This window comes from Epinephelus fuscoguttatus, linkage group LG13 (assembly GCF_011397635.1).
Source record: "Epinephelus fuscoguttatus linkage group LG13, E.fuscoguttatus.final_Chr_v1".
Classification (NCBI taxonomy): Eukaryota; Metazoa; Chordata; class Actinopteri; order Perciformes; family Serranidae; genus Epinephelus; species Epinephelus fuscoguttatus.
The window spans coordinates 26,077,446-26,096,680 of NC_064764.1; the positions used below are offsets into that span (position 1 = coordinate 26,077,446).

Consider the following 19,235-nt stretch of genomic DNA (forward strand, 5'->3'; position numbering starts at 1 on the left):
GCAGAGAAGAGGGGGGTGGGTGCTTGTGAGGATGGGGGTGTAACTGTACCCCCTCAGATGGAGTAAGTGGGCTGGGTTCACCGGGGTCTGGAGAGGGGGGAGGGACGTAAAAAGGAGAGAGAGCAAGACAGATGTAAAAGAATGAACTGCTCCAAGCGGCAGAGTTGCCATGGCTACGGGGGAAACGGATGAATGAATGACATCACAGTGGCGGGGAGGTGAGAGAGTGTGAAATTGATTTGGTGGCGGAGCACGGGGAGGCGGCTCTTGTTGGGTTTTCGTCGGGCAGACACATTTCTCTCTCCTCCGTACCCTGGTGTCTCCTGTGGACGGGCTCTCACTGGTAAGGCTCTGCTTTTTTTCTGTGCCCTCTCCTCTCATCTGAGTGAAGATTCTGAGCATGATGGCAAGTGTAAGTGTGATTTATTTCACTCTGATAAGTGTCTTCAGGTCTTGACAACATGTGAGACGGACATAGAGTGAGGGCATGCGTGTGTGTTAATGTGCATGGATGTCATGTGGTGCTCCCGGCGTGCCACTGGGAACGAAAGGAAAGGCAGATGTGCCGTGCAGTTGTCGCTGCTCTAAATATACCATCAGATGCTTAGTGTGGAAGAATGTGTGTGTTTCTGGCTGGGAATGAACAGCTGATTGTGCAAGAATGATTTCCGTGTGCCGTGAGATATCCTCGCTTAGTATCTGTGTCATGCTTTAAGGCTGTACTTGATCATGAGTCTGTTGGGACTAATGTTTATGTGTGTTAGACAGAGACACATTGTCTTGTGGTGGTGTTGCTGTCAAGCAACTTCGTGTGTTGATGCCCCTCTGAGCCGTTACACAGCACCCTTGGTGCTGATAAAGTATCGCTAAAGAACACTTGTGCAGAGAAGCTGCTTTTCCTGACGCTGGAGTGTAAACCTCCTCTGATTAAAGGGTGGTCTTCCCTCGTAGTGCACCACTGTGCTGCGAGTTTACGGGCAAAGTCCTGCCATTCATCCGACTGTGATTAATTACGAAGCTGACCCTCATTGACCCCTGAGAGACAAACAGCTAGAGTTGAAGGGTGGGTGCTAGAGGTCACGACAAAGCCAATCAGAATCTTTTAGCTCAGAGTTCCCTTTGGCTAGCATCCAGAGTGGGGAAACAGATTACACTGCGGATCAAAGGATCAAAATTTCGGATAGATTTGGGAAACATAATCCATTACTAGGACTATCAGCTGATGTACAGCTCTGTTGGAATGTTGCTGTCTAACAGTGTGGAGGTGAATTTGGGATGGTGGTTGGTTTGATGTCTTTCCAGTGGCTACCATCAAGGCCACGCTGTTGTTGAGCAGAGCGTTTAAACTCCAAGGACAATATACTGCAGGCAATCTAGTACTTTGTCCTCCTGTGACAGGTGTGTATAAATGGTTCTGCCTGCTTGGTTCAAGGGAGAGTATGCAAAGAGTTACATTTACATTTGAATTTGCATTTAGTTATTAGGTTGCCATTCTCGACCAGATTATTCTTTTGTATTCAGAAAATCACAACAGCCAAATGCAAAGTATGAGGGCAAAGGCCACGACCGTACATGTCATGTATTTACCTGTATGCTGATAAATACTGGAGTTAAAGGGAGACACTGCTGGTGAATAGGGAAGAGGTTTTAACTAAGAGATATAGATAGATATTAAGACAAGTAAAGCTTTTTGTCAGTGTGTATTCTGGTAATTTCACTAATTTAACTAACAGAAATGACCATGGAATTTCCCCAGCTGATTTCCAAAATGTTATGTCTAAATGTCCAAATGGTGCACTATCTAATGAAATATTTTTAAAGGAGAAATCCGAACACTGGATGAAGCCAGATACAAAATTCTTGTTTCATTATGTTGACATTTTGTTAAAGGTTTTGAGAGATCTCTTTTTATCACTGCATAAATCAGAAAATACTGCTAACAGCCATAAAAATAGATATTGACCATGTTTTTAGGGGGAAAAAACTACAGAAATCAGGCTGTGAGTAGTGTATAAACAAACCCATTGGCAAAAACCTTCAGAATGTAGATAGGAATAAAACTGGAAGATTTGATTTGCTACTGAAGTGCAGATTTCTGCTTCAGAGTATGAGGGAAAAAACTTAATTTGAGAAAATTGCATTCATAGATACGTATAGTAAAATTCAATACATTTTTAGACCAAAAACAAGACACTACAAATGACTCATATCAAGGCTATTATTTTTTTGGATTACAAGTTTTCAGAAATTTTATGTTTAAATACGCAAATGAGGGACAGGGCTGACACATAGAGACAGACAACACACACACATTCACATTCACACCTATGGTCAATTTAGAGTTACCAATTAACCTGCATGTCTTTGGACTGTGGGAGGAAGCTGGAGTACCCACGCTGACATGGGGAGAACATGCAAACTCTGCACAGAAGGGTTCCCCCACTTCAGGTTCGAACCAGGAACCCTCTTGCTGTGAGGTGACAATGCTGCCCAGTAAATCTGTGTTGGGTTTTTTTTTCGCCTAAATTTCCCTTCTACATCTCCCCTTATTCAGAAAGTTCAGTTTTAAAAAAAATAAGAAATGTCATTATTGCTTGTGGTGTTATTCCGAGGCAGGTTTTATTGGAGCAGTTGATGCTGTGAAAATGACGAGGAGGTGAAGGTGTTGAGAAGGCGTGAGATGCCAGAAGTCAATCTGTCTGGCCTCAGCGCTGTGGCTAGGCTCAGAGCATCAATAATGAATAGGGAGGGGATGAATATACATGAAGCAGTTTCAGACAGTTTAATTTGAAACTGAGAAAAAAATGTCCCTGGCAGGTGTAGGAAGCTGCTCTGTAGGTGGTGGTCACTGTGTGTTTGTGTGTGCATAGTCCTTACACATTAGGTAAAGTAGTAGTTGGCTCGCTGAATGTATTGTGAGGAGTAATGAGTGTGGATATCAAAGGGCTCCACTACAGTCAAAATAAAGCAGTGCTGGCAAGTCTCTTAAGTCACTTTAAAAGCCAGCTGAGTGAACGGCTGTGAGTCTGCCAGCTTTTTGGATGGCATGGTTGGGGGCACAAGTGGGTCAGTCGTGTAGTGCCACGCCAGCTCCGATCGCTCTTTGTCTCCACTCTGAGAACAGAACAGCCCTGTAGCGAAAACTCAACTCAACATAATGTTTTTTTTTCTACTGTTGGAAGTTAAATAGTCTGAAGTGGAATTTAAGCCACTCTACTCTGCTTTCTTTCTTACGTGAGTTGAGTTAGTTTCTTTATCGTACAGCTCACTCTCGTTCACTGTTCATGGCTACTGGGAAGGTGGAGGCGTTTTCAGGTTGCTTAGCGACATGACGAGTTGTGTTTACACCATACTGAAGTCAGTGTGTGCAATCAGTTCTTCCTGCTTGTGGCGTCAGCTGGTTGGCAATGCCGTGGTCTGATATGGTGACTGGACCTGTACACAAACACTCCCACATTGAAAGATGCCCACATACACAGACTGTGTGGAGGGTTTTGGCATTTAGGTCTGCCTTATCTGTCATACAGAGATTAATTACATCTTAAAACATCAGCAACTTTAGCTGTAGCATGGTTTTTACTTAACCTCTGTTGCTCAACACTGGAAAACCTTCAGCAGTGTGAATGTAGAGTACAGTGGCTATTTGGTGTATGATGTTTGACCTTGGCACTCCTCTCAAAGCGACACTAAACAGCGGCAGCAGTAACAGTTGCCAGGTGAGAGGTGTGGCAGCATGCATGGCAGAGAGTTAGAGTGATCAAAGACGCACAAATGCAGGATTTGAATTCATTGTCCTGTATGTGTATTCATGTGTGTTACCTGCCTAGTTGTCAGAAGAAAATGTTGGAATTGTACATCTCTGCAAACCTGGGATACGTTACATTTGTACGTTTCATGTGTATCACATCAATGTTTCTAAAGTGACGTAGTTGAGATTACATGTATATGAGCTGCCTTTGTCATAGGGAGTTGGAGAGAATGATGGATAGAGTGACATCTATGAAAGATGGCTGCCAAATTGCAGATGATTTCCTTTTAACAATCTTTTTTGATTGAGTTTTTAAATAATAAACGTGAACAGCAACATTTCAACAGAGAAAATAAGTATGATATCCCCAACTTTGGCAAGAAAGAAAAAGATAAATAGTGCATTAATTGCAAAAAGCTTCAACTTATTCAAAATCATGAGTGCCCAAGAGGTCCAAATAAGGGCTCCACATATAAAGTTCTTGTCCTTCTTTTTAAGAATATATGTCAGTCTCTCCAAAGCTAGACAGGCTGTCAATTCCTTTGTCCCCATTCCAATGGAAGATGTATCCATATTCTTAAAAAGACCAACAAACAAAAAAAAAATGGGTGTTTTTTAAGCCAGACATCCCAGCCAGTGGCGACCGTGGCACCAAAACTGGGGATTTTAAGCCAAACATGATATTTTCCTAACCATGACCAAGTGGATTTTGTGCCTGAACATAACCACATGTTAACCACAGCCTTGTTGAAACATCAAGTCTCAGCATATCCGGCACATTCAAATATTAAATATCTGTGGTTTGCAGAAGCGTACAATGCCAGCTTTCATTCAGGTGATTGGTTTGGTGGAGCAGTTTTGCCTGTTTGAACTACCTGGCAGTCTTTGCTCCATTCTTGTTCACGAGCCATAGTTCTTACCTTCTTAATGGTTTATTCTCCCGTAGTGTTTTCTTACACAGGACAGCAACTGATGGGGTGGAATCTGCCTCAATAAATGTTGCTGACTGTTAAAACTCAACTCCAGGCACAGAGTGATTTTTATTAGTATCTGTATTAGAAATTTGGATGATAATTGCAATTGTTATGGGATCATTTTGTTACTATTGTGACGTGAGGGACTGGGTGAGACAAGATGTACCTCCTTTTGTTTCAGTGCAGTTTTGTACTAAAGCAGAAAAACAACTTAAACACTGAGTGAGTTTTCAGTTCTTCAGAGACTGATGTCTTTTTTTCAGTCTCCCTCTCCCCCCCTCTCTGCACAGCAGCTTTCTAAAATCAGTTTAGACATCACGCAGTCATGGAACATTAGATTAGGAAGAATGATGAATGACTCTGTGCTGTTGTCTCGTCTTGTACAAAAATTGTGCCTCAAACAAATCTGTCACTCTTAAATATTTTATCAGCTTGATACTGCTCCTCTGTGTTATTCAGATGGGAAAATGCAAACAGCATAAAAGTTAGTTTGCAGAAGTTGGTTCTTGGAACAGTTGTGGTTGAAAAAGGCCGTTACAGTTTATCTCTCCATCATGCTTGGCTTTTAACTATGTCTCCACTCTTTGTGTTTCTGTTGTGCAGTGGTTTATCAAGACTTTGTCTCTTTTCCAGGAGGCTGCAGAATGACTTAATAAAACTAAACGCGTTTAAAACTGAACTAGTGTTGACGGCATCATGAATGTCTGTTTGTGTGTGTTTGCCTTAAGACTTGTTTGTTTAACAACTCTTAAAGCCAGATGGGAAAACTTGCAAATCATGGGGATAACAGCAAGATAGGAAGCTTGTTTTGCATGTTGGATTTTGACACGACTCCAGCAAGTGTAGCTGCAAACTAGGCCATTTGCTGGAAAAGAATATATCAGTCTCGTCTAATCCCACATCTTGATCCACAGTCAATAGTTGTTGAATATCTGCATACATCTCAAAGTTTGATTTCATGTTTTCTAGGTACTTAAAAACACTCACAGCTTGATCAAGACACAGACAGTGCAGTGTTTCCCCTATATGCATTTAGCAGCAGCTAAAATGTCTCCTTATACACAATTTAACTCACTATCTCTAATATAAGCAGCCGTAATCGGGGACGAGCAAAGATTTTAAATCGAACACCTGCAGATAAGGGTGCTCTGATCAGTCGGCCACTGATCGTAATTGGCTGATATTTGTCCTGAATTGTCTGAAGGCTGATCAGAAGAGTTGATCAGATGATGGAAACCATGTGAGACAATTTCTCTATGCACTGGTGTTGTGGTTCTGACAAACTGTAGCTCACGCTGAACATTCACTGTTACAGTTGTGGTTTACTGCCAATCTGACGTCTGTCTCACCTGCCTGTCGTGAGTGCTGACACACTGTCTAGAGGTTGCAATAGACCGAATCACAATGTTTATTTACTATAACTTCATTCACTCTCCGTAACCACTTATAATGTCTCTGTAATTGTAATCAACTGCCAGTTTTCTACCTGGAAGTGAATGGTGTTGTTAGTGCCTTGTCAAGGTGATTCGATCTGTTTACTTCTTTTTCTGTTTTTTTAATGGCGTGGCATCTTTATATTTACCAGCTGTTTTTCAACTGAATTTCTCTAGAGTTTGATTTGTCTCTGTGACTGGAAATGCTGGGTTGCTTGTTGGCTTGTTGGGAGACAGGGAGCAATTCTAACAATTTTTGGTTTTGATGTAACCACTTAAAAACCTCTTGAACTATTGAAGTACATTTTTATGTAAGTAAATTGTATCAGTGTTCTACTTGTTAACAGTACTCAGTTGTTTTTACAAGCAATGTTAGCGTCACAATATTGATTGAAACACTAGATGTCAAAAATTACATGACTGTTACATCTGTTACCACATGCAGGGGTGACTGTAACATTGTACGGGGTATGGGAAGCATTTTATTGAACGCAATTTGACATCTACAGCTGCATACAAATTTGTGTTTAAATCCTTTCTCGTGTCAGCGGACACGCTTAAAGTCTTCTGGTGGTGTAGAATCAAAGTCACACACTTAAGCACCGCTGCTGGAAAAAATCCTAAAGGAAACACTGCAGTGCTATAAAATTGTTTTCTTCAGATCATTGAACTGAAACAAATTATTACACTGATAATTATGTAATTAAGTCTTCTTCTCTTCCTACTTTTGGGTCATGTTATTGTTACTTCGGCAAGTGCCTCAGCTTTGCCAAGAAGGGAACAAACAGCTGGTTAAGTATGATTGTACATGATCAGGAGAGTGTGTACAGTACAGTGTGTATGTGTGTGTGTTTTTGCACACTTGCTCACACACCCAGCAGGTATCTTAGGGAACATTGCTACTTGAATTTGAGCAGCTGTGAGCGTAGCATGATAACATAAGCAGAACGGTGATGTGAGTTAGGAGTTAGACCCAACTGTGCATGCGTCTGTTAGCTCACTGTGAGTCACTAATACAGTGTGTGTCAGGCAGTGGTCATGGTTTTCACTCTTAGTCAGCCGGGGACAGAACAAAGCACGAAAAGGACGCCTCCTCTGCAATGAGTGCCGCTTTAGTTGGGAGCTTCTCACATGCGGGACTGTGCTGCGCTTTTGTTTGTCTGGTTATTGATTGTCTCTCGCTAAAGCTCACAGCCATCCTTTATGTTCCCATGTTGCCCATTGTGCCAGCTGCTTGGAACTGGGAGCTGGGCGAGCGGGTAGTAAGGGAGAGACAAAGGCACTCGCTTCCAGTTTGAGGGATTTTGGGGTTGACCAGCAGAGGGGAGGTGATTTAGAGGGAGAAGCAGAAACATAATTAGAGGTAGAAAGTGAGACATTCAGTGTGAGAATGTGTGAGCAGAGAGGAACTGGCTCATAAGTTATTGATTGTTATAGCTCCCCTCTGTGTCTCTCTGCCTTTGTCCCATACTAATTTACTTCATTTGTCTGTCAAATTGTCCTGACTCTGACAGATTTTTCACATTACTTCCCCTCGCTCCCGATTCCATCATGTCCCTTTCTTTCTCCCCACAGTCAGCGGTGATAATGAGCTGAATCAGTCCACCGCTGTTGCACTTGTAGCAATTTACCCACTGGAAGATGCTACAGCTGTGACCTCTCTGTCATCCCTTCACCCTCTATTTCCATCCAGCTGTTTATTTTGGCAGCTGCACAGTCCAGTCTGTCTATGCTGCAATGTAGGAGCGAATAACAAAGTTAAAACATTGAGAGTCTTGATCAACTCCTCAGCGAGAGTCCATCCTTTTTGATTGTCATCTTGTATGACAGTCTACAAAAGTTTGAAGATTAGGCAGCTTCTCACTACATTTGAGTGAGTGTTAAACAGACTGATTTGCCTGTCAGCGAGGGTTTGTTGTTGCACACATTTATGACTGGACTGGAGCTGAATGACAGACCAATGGGCCTGGGACACGTGATGGACAGGCTGTTTCAAAGCAGATTGCTCTATCCATCATCCACCTGGTGGTTGAGTGTTTCCCTGGAAACAAACAAGTCTTGGTTCAAAAGCAAGGAATATTATAAAGACATTATACGCAATAGCCCTTAGTCACAAGCAGGAAAAAGCCTTTGAGTGCTGGCAGGGTATTATTATTATTGGCAGTATTACACATTAGTTTTTACTCTATTAATACTTTTTCAATACCTTCTGTCCAAAAATTATTTTTTAGCTGTGACCAGCAGCAGCTGTATAGCTCACTCTGTTGGTTGCAGTGGTGTAATGTAATGAAGTAATACTACTTTGTTACCGCACGTTTGGGAGTGTCTGTACTTTACTTGAATTTTGTCTGTCAACTTTCATTTTAACTCCAATACATTCTGTGAAGCATCTTTGGTACTTACAACAAAACAGGGAAGAGAGGAAGGAGGAAGGAAGAGATGGATAGAGGAATAAGGGAATAGGAGGGAAGGAAAAACTGGATTTTGTTCTTTCAATCCTTGCGAAAAAGACCTCTTTTTTTCTTAAAGTGTAATGGATGCCCCATTTGTGTATATTTAAGAAGAAACAAAATTCACGATTCTCCTGCTTTATTTATTAGTACTTTCAGTACTAATGCACATTTGATATATTGAAATTAACTTCCTTTTCATACTCAAGTACAGTAAGACTTTTACTCAGGTAATATTCTAAAAGGTGACTTTAACTTCCAAAGTAATTTTCTGGTAAAATATCGGTTGGTTGGTTGGTTGGTTAGTCAATTCACAAAAATTGTCCCACCCTTTGGTGGCCACAGTTTTCACCCTGTGAGGCTAAAATTTGGCATTCAAGGAGGTTAGTGTGTATGTTTGTGTTCATTGGGCCTATGGGGGAATGTATGTGCGTACATGGTCGTAGCTGTTGCGAATTTGCGCTGCCTCGTACTTTTTTAAGAAAAGAAGCTAAACTACTGAAATGTGTCAGGAATCAGTTCAGCAAGGATCCAAATGCAGAGCAGGAGGCAGAAGGTTAAACAAAAAGCGAGCTTTAATGCTGATTAAAAAAAAAAATCCTCAAAATAGGCAGGCAACAAAACACAAAGTCCAAAAGAAAGGTGAACCAAAACTACAGTGAAATAAACCAGCGAAGAAATCCAAAACAAAACACAAAACTAATCAAAAGAACGAGACAGAGGGAGGTGGACACAGGCAAAAGGAGGTAAATGGGGATTGGCCTACAACGAGGGTGTGGTTCGAAACACTAATACAGAACAGGTGAGAGAGGAAGACTCAGGGAACAGGGAAGGACTAACGAGACTTGTGGAAGCAAGGTGTGACAGAAATACACAAAGACAGGAAGTAAAACCAGACATGACACATGAGGAGAGAGAATCTACATAATAAAACAGGAAACAGATTAAACATGAATGAATAACAAAACAAGGAAGAACACAGACAGAAAACACCAAAATTAAGTCTACAAGATAACAAAATATTAACAAAAACCCAGGATCATGACAGAAATGTAAAATATTTTAATGCAAGGAGACATATATAAAGTTCCCTTAATAAAATACAGTCTTAATGATTGACATCAGCCGATGGTGCTTCACAGGCTTGACTATCTGCTACAGACACATTTTAGTTGGTTAAACACTCAGCCCCTACTGTCTGTTGGACAGTGTTTTTGTGCACACATTTCCACCAGACTGAGCATAATGTCACTTTGCAGCAATAGGATTTACAATTATCACATGTTTATATTCTTTCTATTTGAAACAAATGGAGCAAAGGGGACATCACCTGCTGTGTGTCGGCCCCATAAAGCAGATTCATGAGGAGGAAATGTGTCCGTCTGCAGCCATGCCAGTTCGATCAGTGCCTGTGAGCTGTGGAAGGCGACACTCGGCTTGTTAACAACTGTCTCAGATTGAGTCACACTGGCAAGAGGATATCTCCTTTGTACAGATGGCTGGTTTTTACATAGATGGCATGCTTACCTTAATCTGTCCACCTGTTGTCCATCATGTTTCGCAACAAATGCATTTAATATGTTGGCTGCTAATGGCACTGACAGACTGAGACAGGCTCAGCTGTAGCTGGAGAAGAGAGATATTTTTAAATACTTCTCTAGGTTTATAAGTAGGCAGTTGTTTGTTATCCATAAGAACTTTTTAAACTCATATTGTATCAAAGCTTATTGCTGTAAGTTTTTTGAGAGTTGGTCTGCCTCTGAGTGGTCATAAACTGCATGATGCAGCTTTAATTACCATCTATATGGACTTAAGCAGGGTATATAAACCTTTATTTGATTCAGTGGAGTTTCTCGGTGCTCTGCAGCATTATGCAGAGAAGTGTTTAAATCCTCCTCATGCAGGCAAAGACCCACCTTGGAATTGACCAATATTGCTGCTAGGCTATTAACTAGTATTATGAATATTAAATAGTAATCCCTGCTGTTGAGTTTAAACCTGGACTGAGCTGCTGTTTTGGAGGGAAAATGGTTGGATTACAATATAATCCACCCCAAAGGTTGATACCCAGATTATGAAGAGATGTCACACAGAGGTCTGTGCACTTGAAGAACACGGCATTTGTAGTATTTTAAAGTCATTCATCAAAGTTTGATTAATGTGATAGAACAATTCCTGACAAATATACAAGTGAGATGAACTGTAGATTTATTTGTATATACAGTCTTTGCATGGGAAAAAAACATATGAGTGCAAAAGTAGAAAAGTATATTGTGCTTGCACGTGTTCTCAACAGGTCCAGCCACAGGGTCCAGATTTCTCCTCAGTCATTAGTTCAAGGTCCACACAGTTTAATATATTCAGCATCACACTTGTGTTTGGCCATGTCGTGGAGCTAATTTGCTGTCTCTGTCAAGTAGGTGTCCATTATTTACTCACTCTACAGCAGGAAACAACACTTTAAAATAAAAGCTTGTGCCAGAAATTCACTGTACTTCAAAATAAAGTGTGTTTTTTACAAACTTGACAAGTTCTCCAGTCACTTGCGATACAAAGCACGCACTTAAGCAGTTACACAGGACACACCTTCAAATCAGCCGTTGAAATGTTTGTGTTTGCATCGCCAAAGGATATTTGTTCTGTTTTTTAGACTACCACTTCAGCTGCACTTGCTCATAAATATTTCTATCATCCATTTTGTTCTCACCCATTTTCATCTCTTTCTTCCTCAGTAGCAAGCAAATATCCAACAGCAAGGGTGTAACTCATCGTGTAGAAAACGCCTGTCAACACCCTTGTTAATGCATGGCTGCTCAGCTCCCTATAAGACCCAGTCATTACATATTCTAACATATGTTTGAACTAATCCTCTAAAACAACAATCATGTGGTTAAAAACATGTGGTGAAAAATGCTGGCAGGGTCAGCTTACAGAAATTAGAGGCCATAATAATCATAAATCATAAGTCTCTTAAATCTGAAAATACTCAGTTCAGGTGTCGTCTGTAATTATCGCCTCCTCGAACCAGTCAAGTGCAGCTACAGTTCACGTCCATGTCCCTCTAGACTCATACGTAGCCATGACAGTAGGCAGTGCTTTGAATATGGATGTTGCTGCAAAGAAGCTACAAATTGTAGAACATGGATGCTTCACACACATCTTCAACCCAGCAGCAAAGAGGATCTATACAATCAGCACAGTTGAAGATTAGTGTCAGCAACTCAGTGTCTAAAGTACTATTCGGGCAGGATTAGTTTTACATAGGGATGTGGACTAATGTCAGTTTACTACAGGATGTCTGTAATATAAATGTCAGATTCGCACAGGACAAGAAATCTCTGTAATTCTATCAGAGATGGGAATGGTGACTCAGTGCGCGCCCTGGTGTCACCTCCCTGTCAGCATGTGCGTGCTACATTGCTTCCTGTAAGCATCAGCTGAAGGATAAAATAATAATAAAATAACAATAATAAGACGTGCCGTTTTGATTGGTGTCCCACGTAGGGCTATGCGATCATTAGAAGAATGTCCACTATCACGACTGCCGACAACATCGAATGCTTCTTCAAGTGCCTCCATCATCGGAAAAACACGGAAAACTAGTTGTAAACACGGAAAAAAAGGTTATAAACAGGACGTGACGAAATATTTACATACATTTTGACAGAGAATCGTGTTCGCGCGGGATTAATATTACCCAAGGTATTTTCTCCGGACTGTTTTACAACAGGTAAAAGTCGCTGTCATTTTTACTGACATTATCCGTAATGATTACAGACATGGCACATTCGGACGGTACTAAAATCCCTGGTAATAATTACTTTGCCCCACGCCTCCACGTTAAACTAATCCCATCCGAATAGGGCTTAAATGTCTCTGCCTTAAGTGACTTTATAATTTTATTCTATTAAACATTTGTGTGAAATATTGATATAATTAGTGGATGAATTCTTGAGTTATAGCCCAAAACGTGTTTTGTAATCCACAGTGACCTTGACCACTGGCCACCAATTTCTAATCCGTTCATTCTTGAGTTGAAGTGGGCGTGTGTGCTGAATTTGAAGAAATTCCCTTCAGGGGTTTCTGAGATATTGCATCCACCAGAATCGGACGGACAACCAAAAACATAATGCCTCTGGCTACGGCTGTCAACAGTGCAGAGGCATAAAAATAACTGCGTCTGAGACGACTCTCAACATTCACTTTGACAACATATGCTATGGTGGTGTAATGATTCAGCCTATCGCCTAAAAATGTGCCTCACAGTTCCATTTTCCATTAGTTAAAACCTAATAAATATAGAAAAATCTCACATAAAGTCTCACCTAAAGAAATAAACTACGGGCATTTCATGGTGTTTCATCAGCAGCATAATTTACAAAAACAACAACCGTGCAGTTGGCAACAAAACAATAAAACCCAATGTAGTGACAAAAACACAAGCTGTCACCACAGCCTAACAACAACAGCACTGTCTATTGCTGAAGAGTTTAAACAATACACACAGTAAACTCTAAAGAATCACTGTGTATTTAATGGAGAACCTTGTAGGGAGCAACACAATGCAATATACAGTAGTGCCGTGTCCGTGAAATCAACTGAATAAGTGTGAATGCTGCTGGAAGATAGCTGCAGGACAAGGAAATTACTTTGGCCGTGCAAATAAAGAGAGGTAAGGGGTGAAGGTAGAGACAGGAGGAGGTGAGAGAGATAATGTAATATAGTGAATAGAAAGGCACTGGATTAACCTGAATGGTGTGTGTGTGTGTGTGTGTGTGTGTGTGTGTGTGTGTCTTCGTGAAGGGAGGGGGGAGTTCCTCATTAACAAGAGAGTGTAATCACATGGTCTTTTGGTCCGTTGGGACTTGAGCGGTTCTTATTCAGGTAAATGCTCTATGCTTCCTTGCTCAAAAAGCTGTATTTTGTGGATGCAGGTGCACAAGGCTTTATTCGTTTAATGTATATTTGTATAGGGACATGTACGTAGCACGAGCCACACACCACGTAATTTACACGTAAACATCAAACAACCCACAATACATGCAAACAGCATTCAAAATCTTCAATCTGGCTGGTAAAATAAATAAATATTTATTTGTGTAAATACATCACATTTGATGAATTATTAATCTGAGGAGATCTCTTTTCATATATAATGCATCACCCCCAAACTTTCCGAGCGCCTTTGGCTTTGCCGTAATTGGGAACATTTCCTGCATCAGGCATCCCGCATTATCAGCATCAGTGAAACCGATCGCATGCGAGCATATGCACACACTCCAGGGTGGTAACCATAGCGATCGCAGTGGTAACACAGCCATAGTTTTGACTGACACCTGAGGGTGATGATGGCAGCATGACAGCGGTGTCAAAGAGAATGTAATTTGTCATCTCCTCTGGGACAAAAGCTGCTATAATGAGAGTTTGTCACTGCTCTGTGGCAGCAGGGAGGCACCTTCTCCTTGCAGCATTTGCTACAGTATGAACTACAATTCATAGCATTAGCTGAGATACTATGCACACATGCACGGATGTATAGTGTCACACATGTCTATAGTGGAGTAAATGTATTTAAAAATCAGATTCACCAGTAATTGCAGCTTTTTTTTTTTTTTTACGTAAAACAAGGATTCACATATTTCAGTCTCCGTTTCCCTCTCTATATGTGCACTCTGTTTGCCTCCCTGCCTAGGTGCTTGACCTAATTGTAGCTGTGGAGAGGAAAGTATTAGGAAGAAACTCCAGCCCATTATCCTGTTGCTGTCACAACAGAGATGACTTGCCTTGCAGCGGGTTGTCTCACATCAAGACCTCGTGTTACCTTTTGTCCTGAATGCTCTGACACATCACTGCTCCTCTGATACAGCATGTTACATGTGTATCGCTGCAGGCGCCGATTTCACATGAGCCATTAATGTTTCGCGGCATTTGGATGAAAACGCACGCCATTTTCCTGGTAGATCTTCTCTTGACATCTGGATGTCAGGGGTAAAGTGTTAATGGGGTTGTCATTGTGTTATCCTTGACCAAAAATACTACAGTATCTGGCTGGTGTATGTGCATGTGCATGGCATGAGTGGTGTTAGCGATGACTTATTTAGTGGTTGGTATAGTGGGATCTTTGCAAGCATTCAGACTCAACATGCACACATGCACAAATGTGCCGTCTTTTTCTACTCAGGTAGATGTTAGAGTAGTTGCTCTGGCAGTGTTTTGCGGAAGATGCAGCGAGCTACTTCTGTGACCTGATTTCCTATGACAGGAATTACTCGAGCATTCAGTCTAACGCACACACACACATCTACACACACATCCATCTCCCGGTCTCTATCTTCCTCTCGTTCCCTTTCAAGCTTCCTCTGCTGCTGCTCTCCGTTCGATACTCTCACAAACCTCACCTGCTTCTCACGTACTTTTATCCCATCTCCAAATGCCGTGTGTGACAGCGATGGGAGATAACAGCTCAACCCCCCCACCCGCCCCTGCACCCCCATATAATATGCAGCATGCTATATAACCTGCAGATGTGTGAGCACCGTGGCACAGATTGCCAAAATGTGTGTCACAAGCGTGCTTTAGTCACACACTGCACGCCTCGTTAAGCTATTTTACGCTCATCCACATTGTGTGTCTGCAGTCTCTCTTGCTATCTCATTTTATCTTCTTCTCTTTAGTCTGCTGTTCCTCCCCTCTTCTCTCTCTTTCTTTCTTTCCCTCTCCTCCTTTCGTTCGCGCTCACCTTCTCACCCGCCTTGTGCGAATCTGCATTTTAATGCAAAGCTTTGATATTCATGTATGCAAATCAGCCTTAAAGCACAAAGTCATAGAGATTGCCCTACTGACACTGCAAGCACATAGTGCATGTTGCGTCACTAAACACTCACTGTGGGTGTGTGTGTGTGCTGGAGCATGATAAACGCATATTAGAGTGTGTGAATGTGCTGGTCTCAAGCCCAACCATTCTAGTAAACAGTACTTATGTGTAGGTAATTTGTGGCCAGTTTAAGCCCGTTGATGAGCACTCAACCTGCCGCCGCACCAAAAGCCGCACTGCAGCAGCTTCTCTTTCTCTTGCTCTCTCTCTTTAGCTAGTCTTCTATCCAATTTAACGCTCCCTCTCTCCCTGTCTCTTGCCATCTCTTGCTTATTTTTCTTTCTCTTGCTCCCCCTGCTGTATCTGCATTTCCTCAATTTTGTATTCCTATCTCTATCATTGTGTTTTCTCAGATGACCTCCCTCGTTCTCGCCGAAATCTACAGAATAAGGAGCTGCAATTAAATTAATCCCCCTCCCCTCTTTATTATCTTTTGTCTGAGAAGGTAGAGGATAGTCCAAAGAGGTGTGCATCCTTATGAGTCACTGCGTATGTGTGTGTATGTGTGATAGAAGGAGACTGAGAGGGGGGTGTGTAAGGAGGTGAAGAGCATTGCGTCATTGGGGGTGTGTTGAGCGGGAGGTGGGCCGAGCCGGCTGTCAGTCAGTGACGCGAGTGGAGCACGTGCGTCGGTCATGGCTGGGAAGACGTTGTGCGGCGGTTATCTGGCTGTAGGCGAGGAGAGCTAGAAACAGCCGCAGCTCCCCTTGCCGACGGGCTGATAGAGGGAGTGAATGTCTGTGTGAGTGTGTGTGAGTGTGTGTGTGTGTGAGAGAGAGTCGAGGTCTGTGTGCATGTAGATGCTGCATGGGCTGCAACCGGAGCTGCTGCTGGTGAATAATGCAGACAGGGGAACGGAGTTTGGATAGCATGCAGGGAGCCCGATTAATAATGCATCCTGCCGGGTTACGAGCTCTGCATTAGTTAGTTTTTGCTGGAACCTGTAGCTGCCTACTGTCTGCCTGCCTGCTTCACTTACTGACTCCCTGCTTACCTTTCTGCCTGCTTGCCATCCTTTCTACCTGACCGGCGGACTGTCTGACTTAGAAAATGTCTCACTACCATTTCATCAAATGCTGTAAGTAGCCATTCACCACCTCTTTCTGTGCATGCAAGTATACTTACATGTGCCTCAGCCATGGATGCGTGCCTGTCGTATCAGCACTTACTATATATGTAGGGTGTCATATACTGTATAAGTTTACATCCTTGTGAATTCTGGTCACCAGCTGTCAGCACAGCAGCACAACCTAAGCTTCAAATATGTATCTGTCCCTTTGTGTATGTGTGTGTGTGTGTCAGTAAGTGGGTGTGTGAGCTTGCTGCAGAGAGCTGCTGCAGATGTGTGAAGTTGACGTACCGCACAAGGGAAAGAAAGATGAAATGGAGCCACAGAGACGCAGATCCCATGAGCGTCTGGCATATTCATAACACAGCGACAGACTGACAGAGAGAGAAGTCATTTCAGAGGAGAAGGACAGATGGAGAGAAACTGAGGGTGATTTAGAGGAGCGGTGCAGAGAGGGGAGGGAATGGCAGGATTGGGAAATGGGAAGGAGGTGAGGACGGGATGAGTGACATGGTAGATGCTGCATGGGCTGCAACCGGAGCTGCTGCTGGTGAATAATGCAGACAGGGGAACGGAGTTTGGATAGCATGCAGGGAGCCCGATTAATAATGCATCCTGCCGGGTTACGAGCTCTGCATTAGTTAGTTTTTGCTGGAACCTGTAGCTGCCTACTGTCTGCCTGCCTGCTTCACTTACTGACTCCTGCTTACCTTTCTGCCTGCTTGCCATCCTTTCTACCTGACCGCGGACTGTCTGACTTAGAAAATGTCTCACTACCATTTCATCAAATGCTGTAAGTAGCCATTCACCACCTCTTTCTGTGCATGCAAGTATACTTACATGTGCCTCAGCCATGGATGCGTGCCTGTCGTATCAGCACTTACTATATATGTAGGGTGTCATATACTGTATAAGTTTACATCCTTGTGAATTCTGGTCACCAGCTGCCAGCACAGCAGCACAACCTAAGCTTCAAATATGTATCTGTCCCTTTGTGTATGTGTGTGTGTGTGTGTGTGTGTGTATGTGTGTGTGCGCAGTAAGTGGGTGTGTGAGCTTGCTGCAGAGAGCTGCTGCAGATGTGTGAAGTTGACCGGTGAATGCGGCAGGTACCGGCACAAGGGAAAGAAAGATGAAATGGAGCCACAGAGACGCAGATCCCATGAGCGTCTGGCATATTCATAACACAGCGACAGACTGACAGAGAGAGAAAGTCATTTCAGAGGGAGAAGGACAGATGGAGAGAAACTGAGGGTGATTTAGAGGAGCGGTGCAGAGAGGGGAGGGAATGGCAGGATTGGGAAATGGGAAGGAGGTGAGGACGGGATGAGTGACATGTGAAGAATGCGGCCAAGTGGTGCGAAGAATGATGAGCAGACTCGGGGAGGAATGAGGGAGCGTGATGCTGATATTAGAGTGGTGATGGCGAGGAAGGAAGGAAGAAGGGAGGTAAAAGAGGAGAAATAAGTAAATTCTGTCACATGGGTGATGAAGGCTGTCATATAGTGTCTCCTTGACTCTGAGAACCCTACCTGTCTCACCCCCAAATCTCCTCCCACTACATACATCTATCTACATCCTGCACATGTATGGTGTCTCCAGTTTGCAGCCTGTGTGTGTTGTGTTTTCTGATTTACAAGCTCCTGCAGTGCTGTCAGTGTTATTAGCTGGAGCCTGCATGGCATGTTTCCACATTCAATCAATAACTGATAGCCTGGTGATGGGATGGCAGCAGAAGAAAGCTACTGCTCTCTATCCTTCTCACCCCCCCCCCCCCCCCCTCTTTCCATCTCTCCACTCACTCCATCTCTCTCAGATTCATTCAGCCCTGTTTCCCATTAGACTCACTGTCCTTCCCTCTCTCATTCACTTTTCATCTGCCTATCCAGAGCCATTTATCACCCGGTAGCAAATGCCACTGCAGACATTATGTCATAGTTTTTGCAAATGTTGAATTTAAAAAGGAGTGGTGTGTGTTTCCATCAGCTAGGTTGCTGAAAATTTAATTTGCATACTGTTTTCATTTGAAAAATGGAAATTCAAGTATTTATTGACTGAGGGCAAAATCTTATTGATCTCCGCTGTCAGCGCTGGCCATATTTGATGTTTCCATCTATAGAAGAAAGACAAAGAAATGCTCCTGGGAATGCTCACATATGCCAACCAATAATTTTATATTAACAACACATTCAGCCACGTTACATATAGCAACACACAGCAGGTTATGACGACTCATAAGGGACAGGTTTTATAGTAGCAGCATATCACAACATTTAGCGCCACGTGTGAACGGCTGTGCACTTAAAGTGATCCTCATACTGAGCTTACCTCATTATTTATTTAGATAAGTGAATTCTTATCACCTAATGTAAATATCTTTGCTAACAAATTGTTATTTCAAATCAGTGTCCTGTTGTTCTTGATATATTCTTTTAGTTTAATGGACACCCATCTACTACAAGCTATACATTAAAGGTCCAGTGTGAAGAATTTAATGGCATCTAGTAGTGAGGTTGCAGAACTTGAACTTTCTCCATGTGCCAAGCGTGTCATAGAACTACAATGGCAAACACAAAAGCAACAATTGCCTTATCTAGAGCCAGGTTTTGGTTTGTCTGCCCTGGGCTACTGTAGAGCAACATGACCGACTCTGTGGAAGAGGACCTGCTCCGTATGTAGGATATAAA

The 19,235-nt window shown here is 42.6% G+C and overlaps 1 protein-coding gene across 4 annotated transcripts in view; it reads left to right on the forward strand.

The window, feature by feature from the left end:
- The first annotated feature begins 296 nt into the window (after positions 1-296).
- The window catches only part of myo16 (myosin XVI), a 135,750-nt gene continuing 116,811 nt past the window's right edge, over positions 297-19,235 (forward strand). For 2 of the 4 annotated variants that reach the window (XR_007450790.1, XM_049594617.1), the window contains exon 1: positions 16,116-16,557. Coding sequence is in view for 2 of the 4 variants with exons in the window: in XM_049594617.1 (XP_049450574.1) it covers positions 16,530-16,557 (28 nt within the window). In the remaining 2 variants the exon portion in view is untranslated. Of the gene's footprint in view, positions 344-16,115; positions 16,558-17,313; positions 17,342-19,235 lie in introns of those variants that run through there. The other 2 variants (XM_049594620.1, XM_049594619.1) reach the window with 2 other exon arrangements.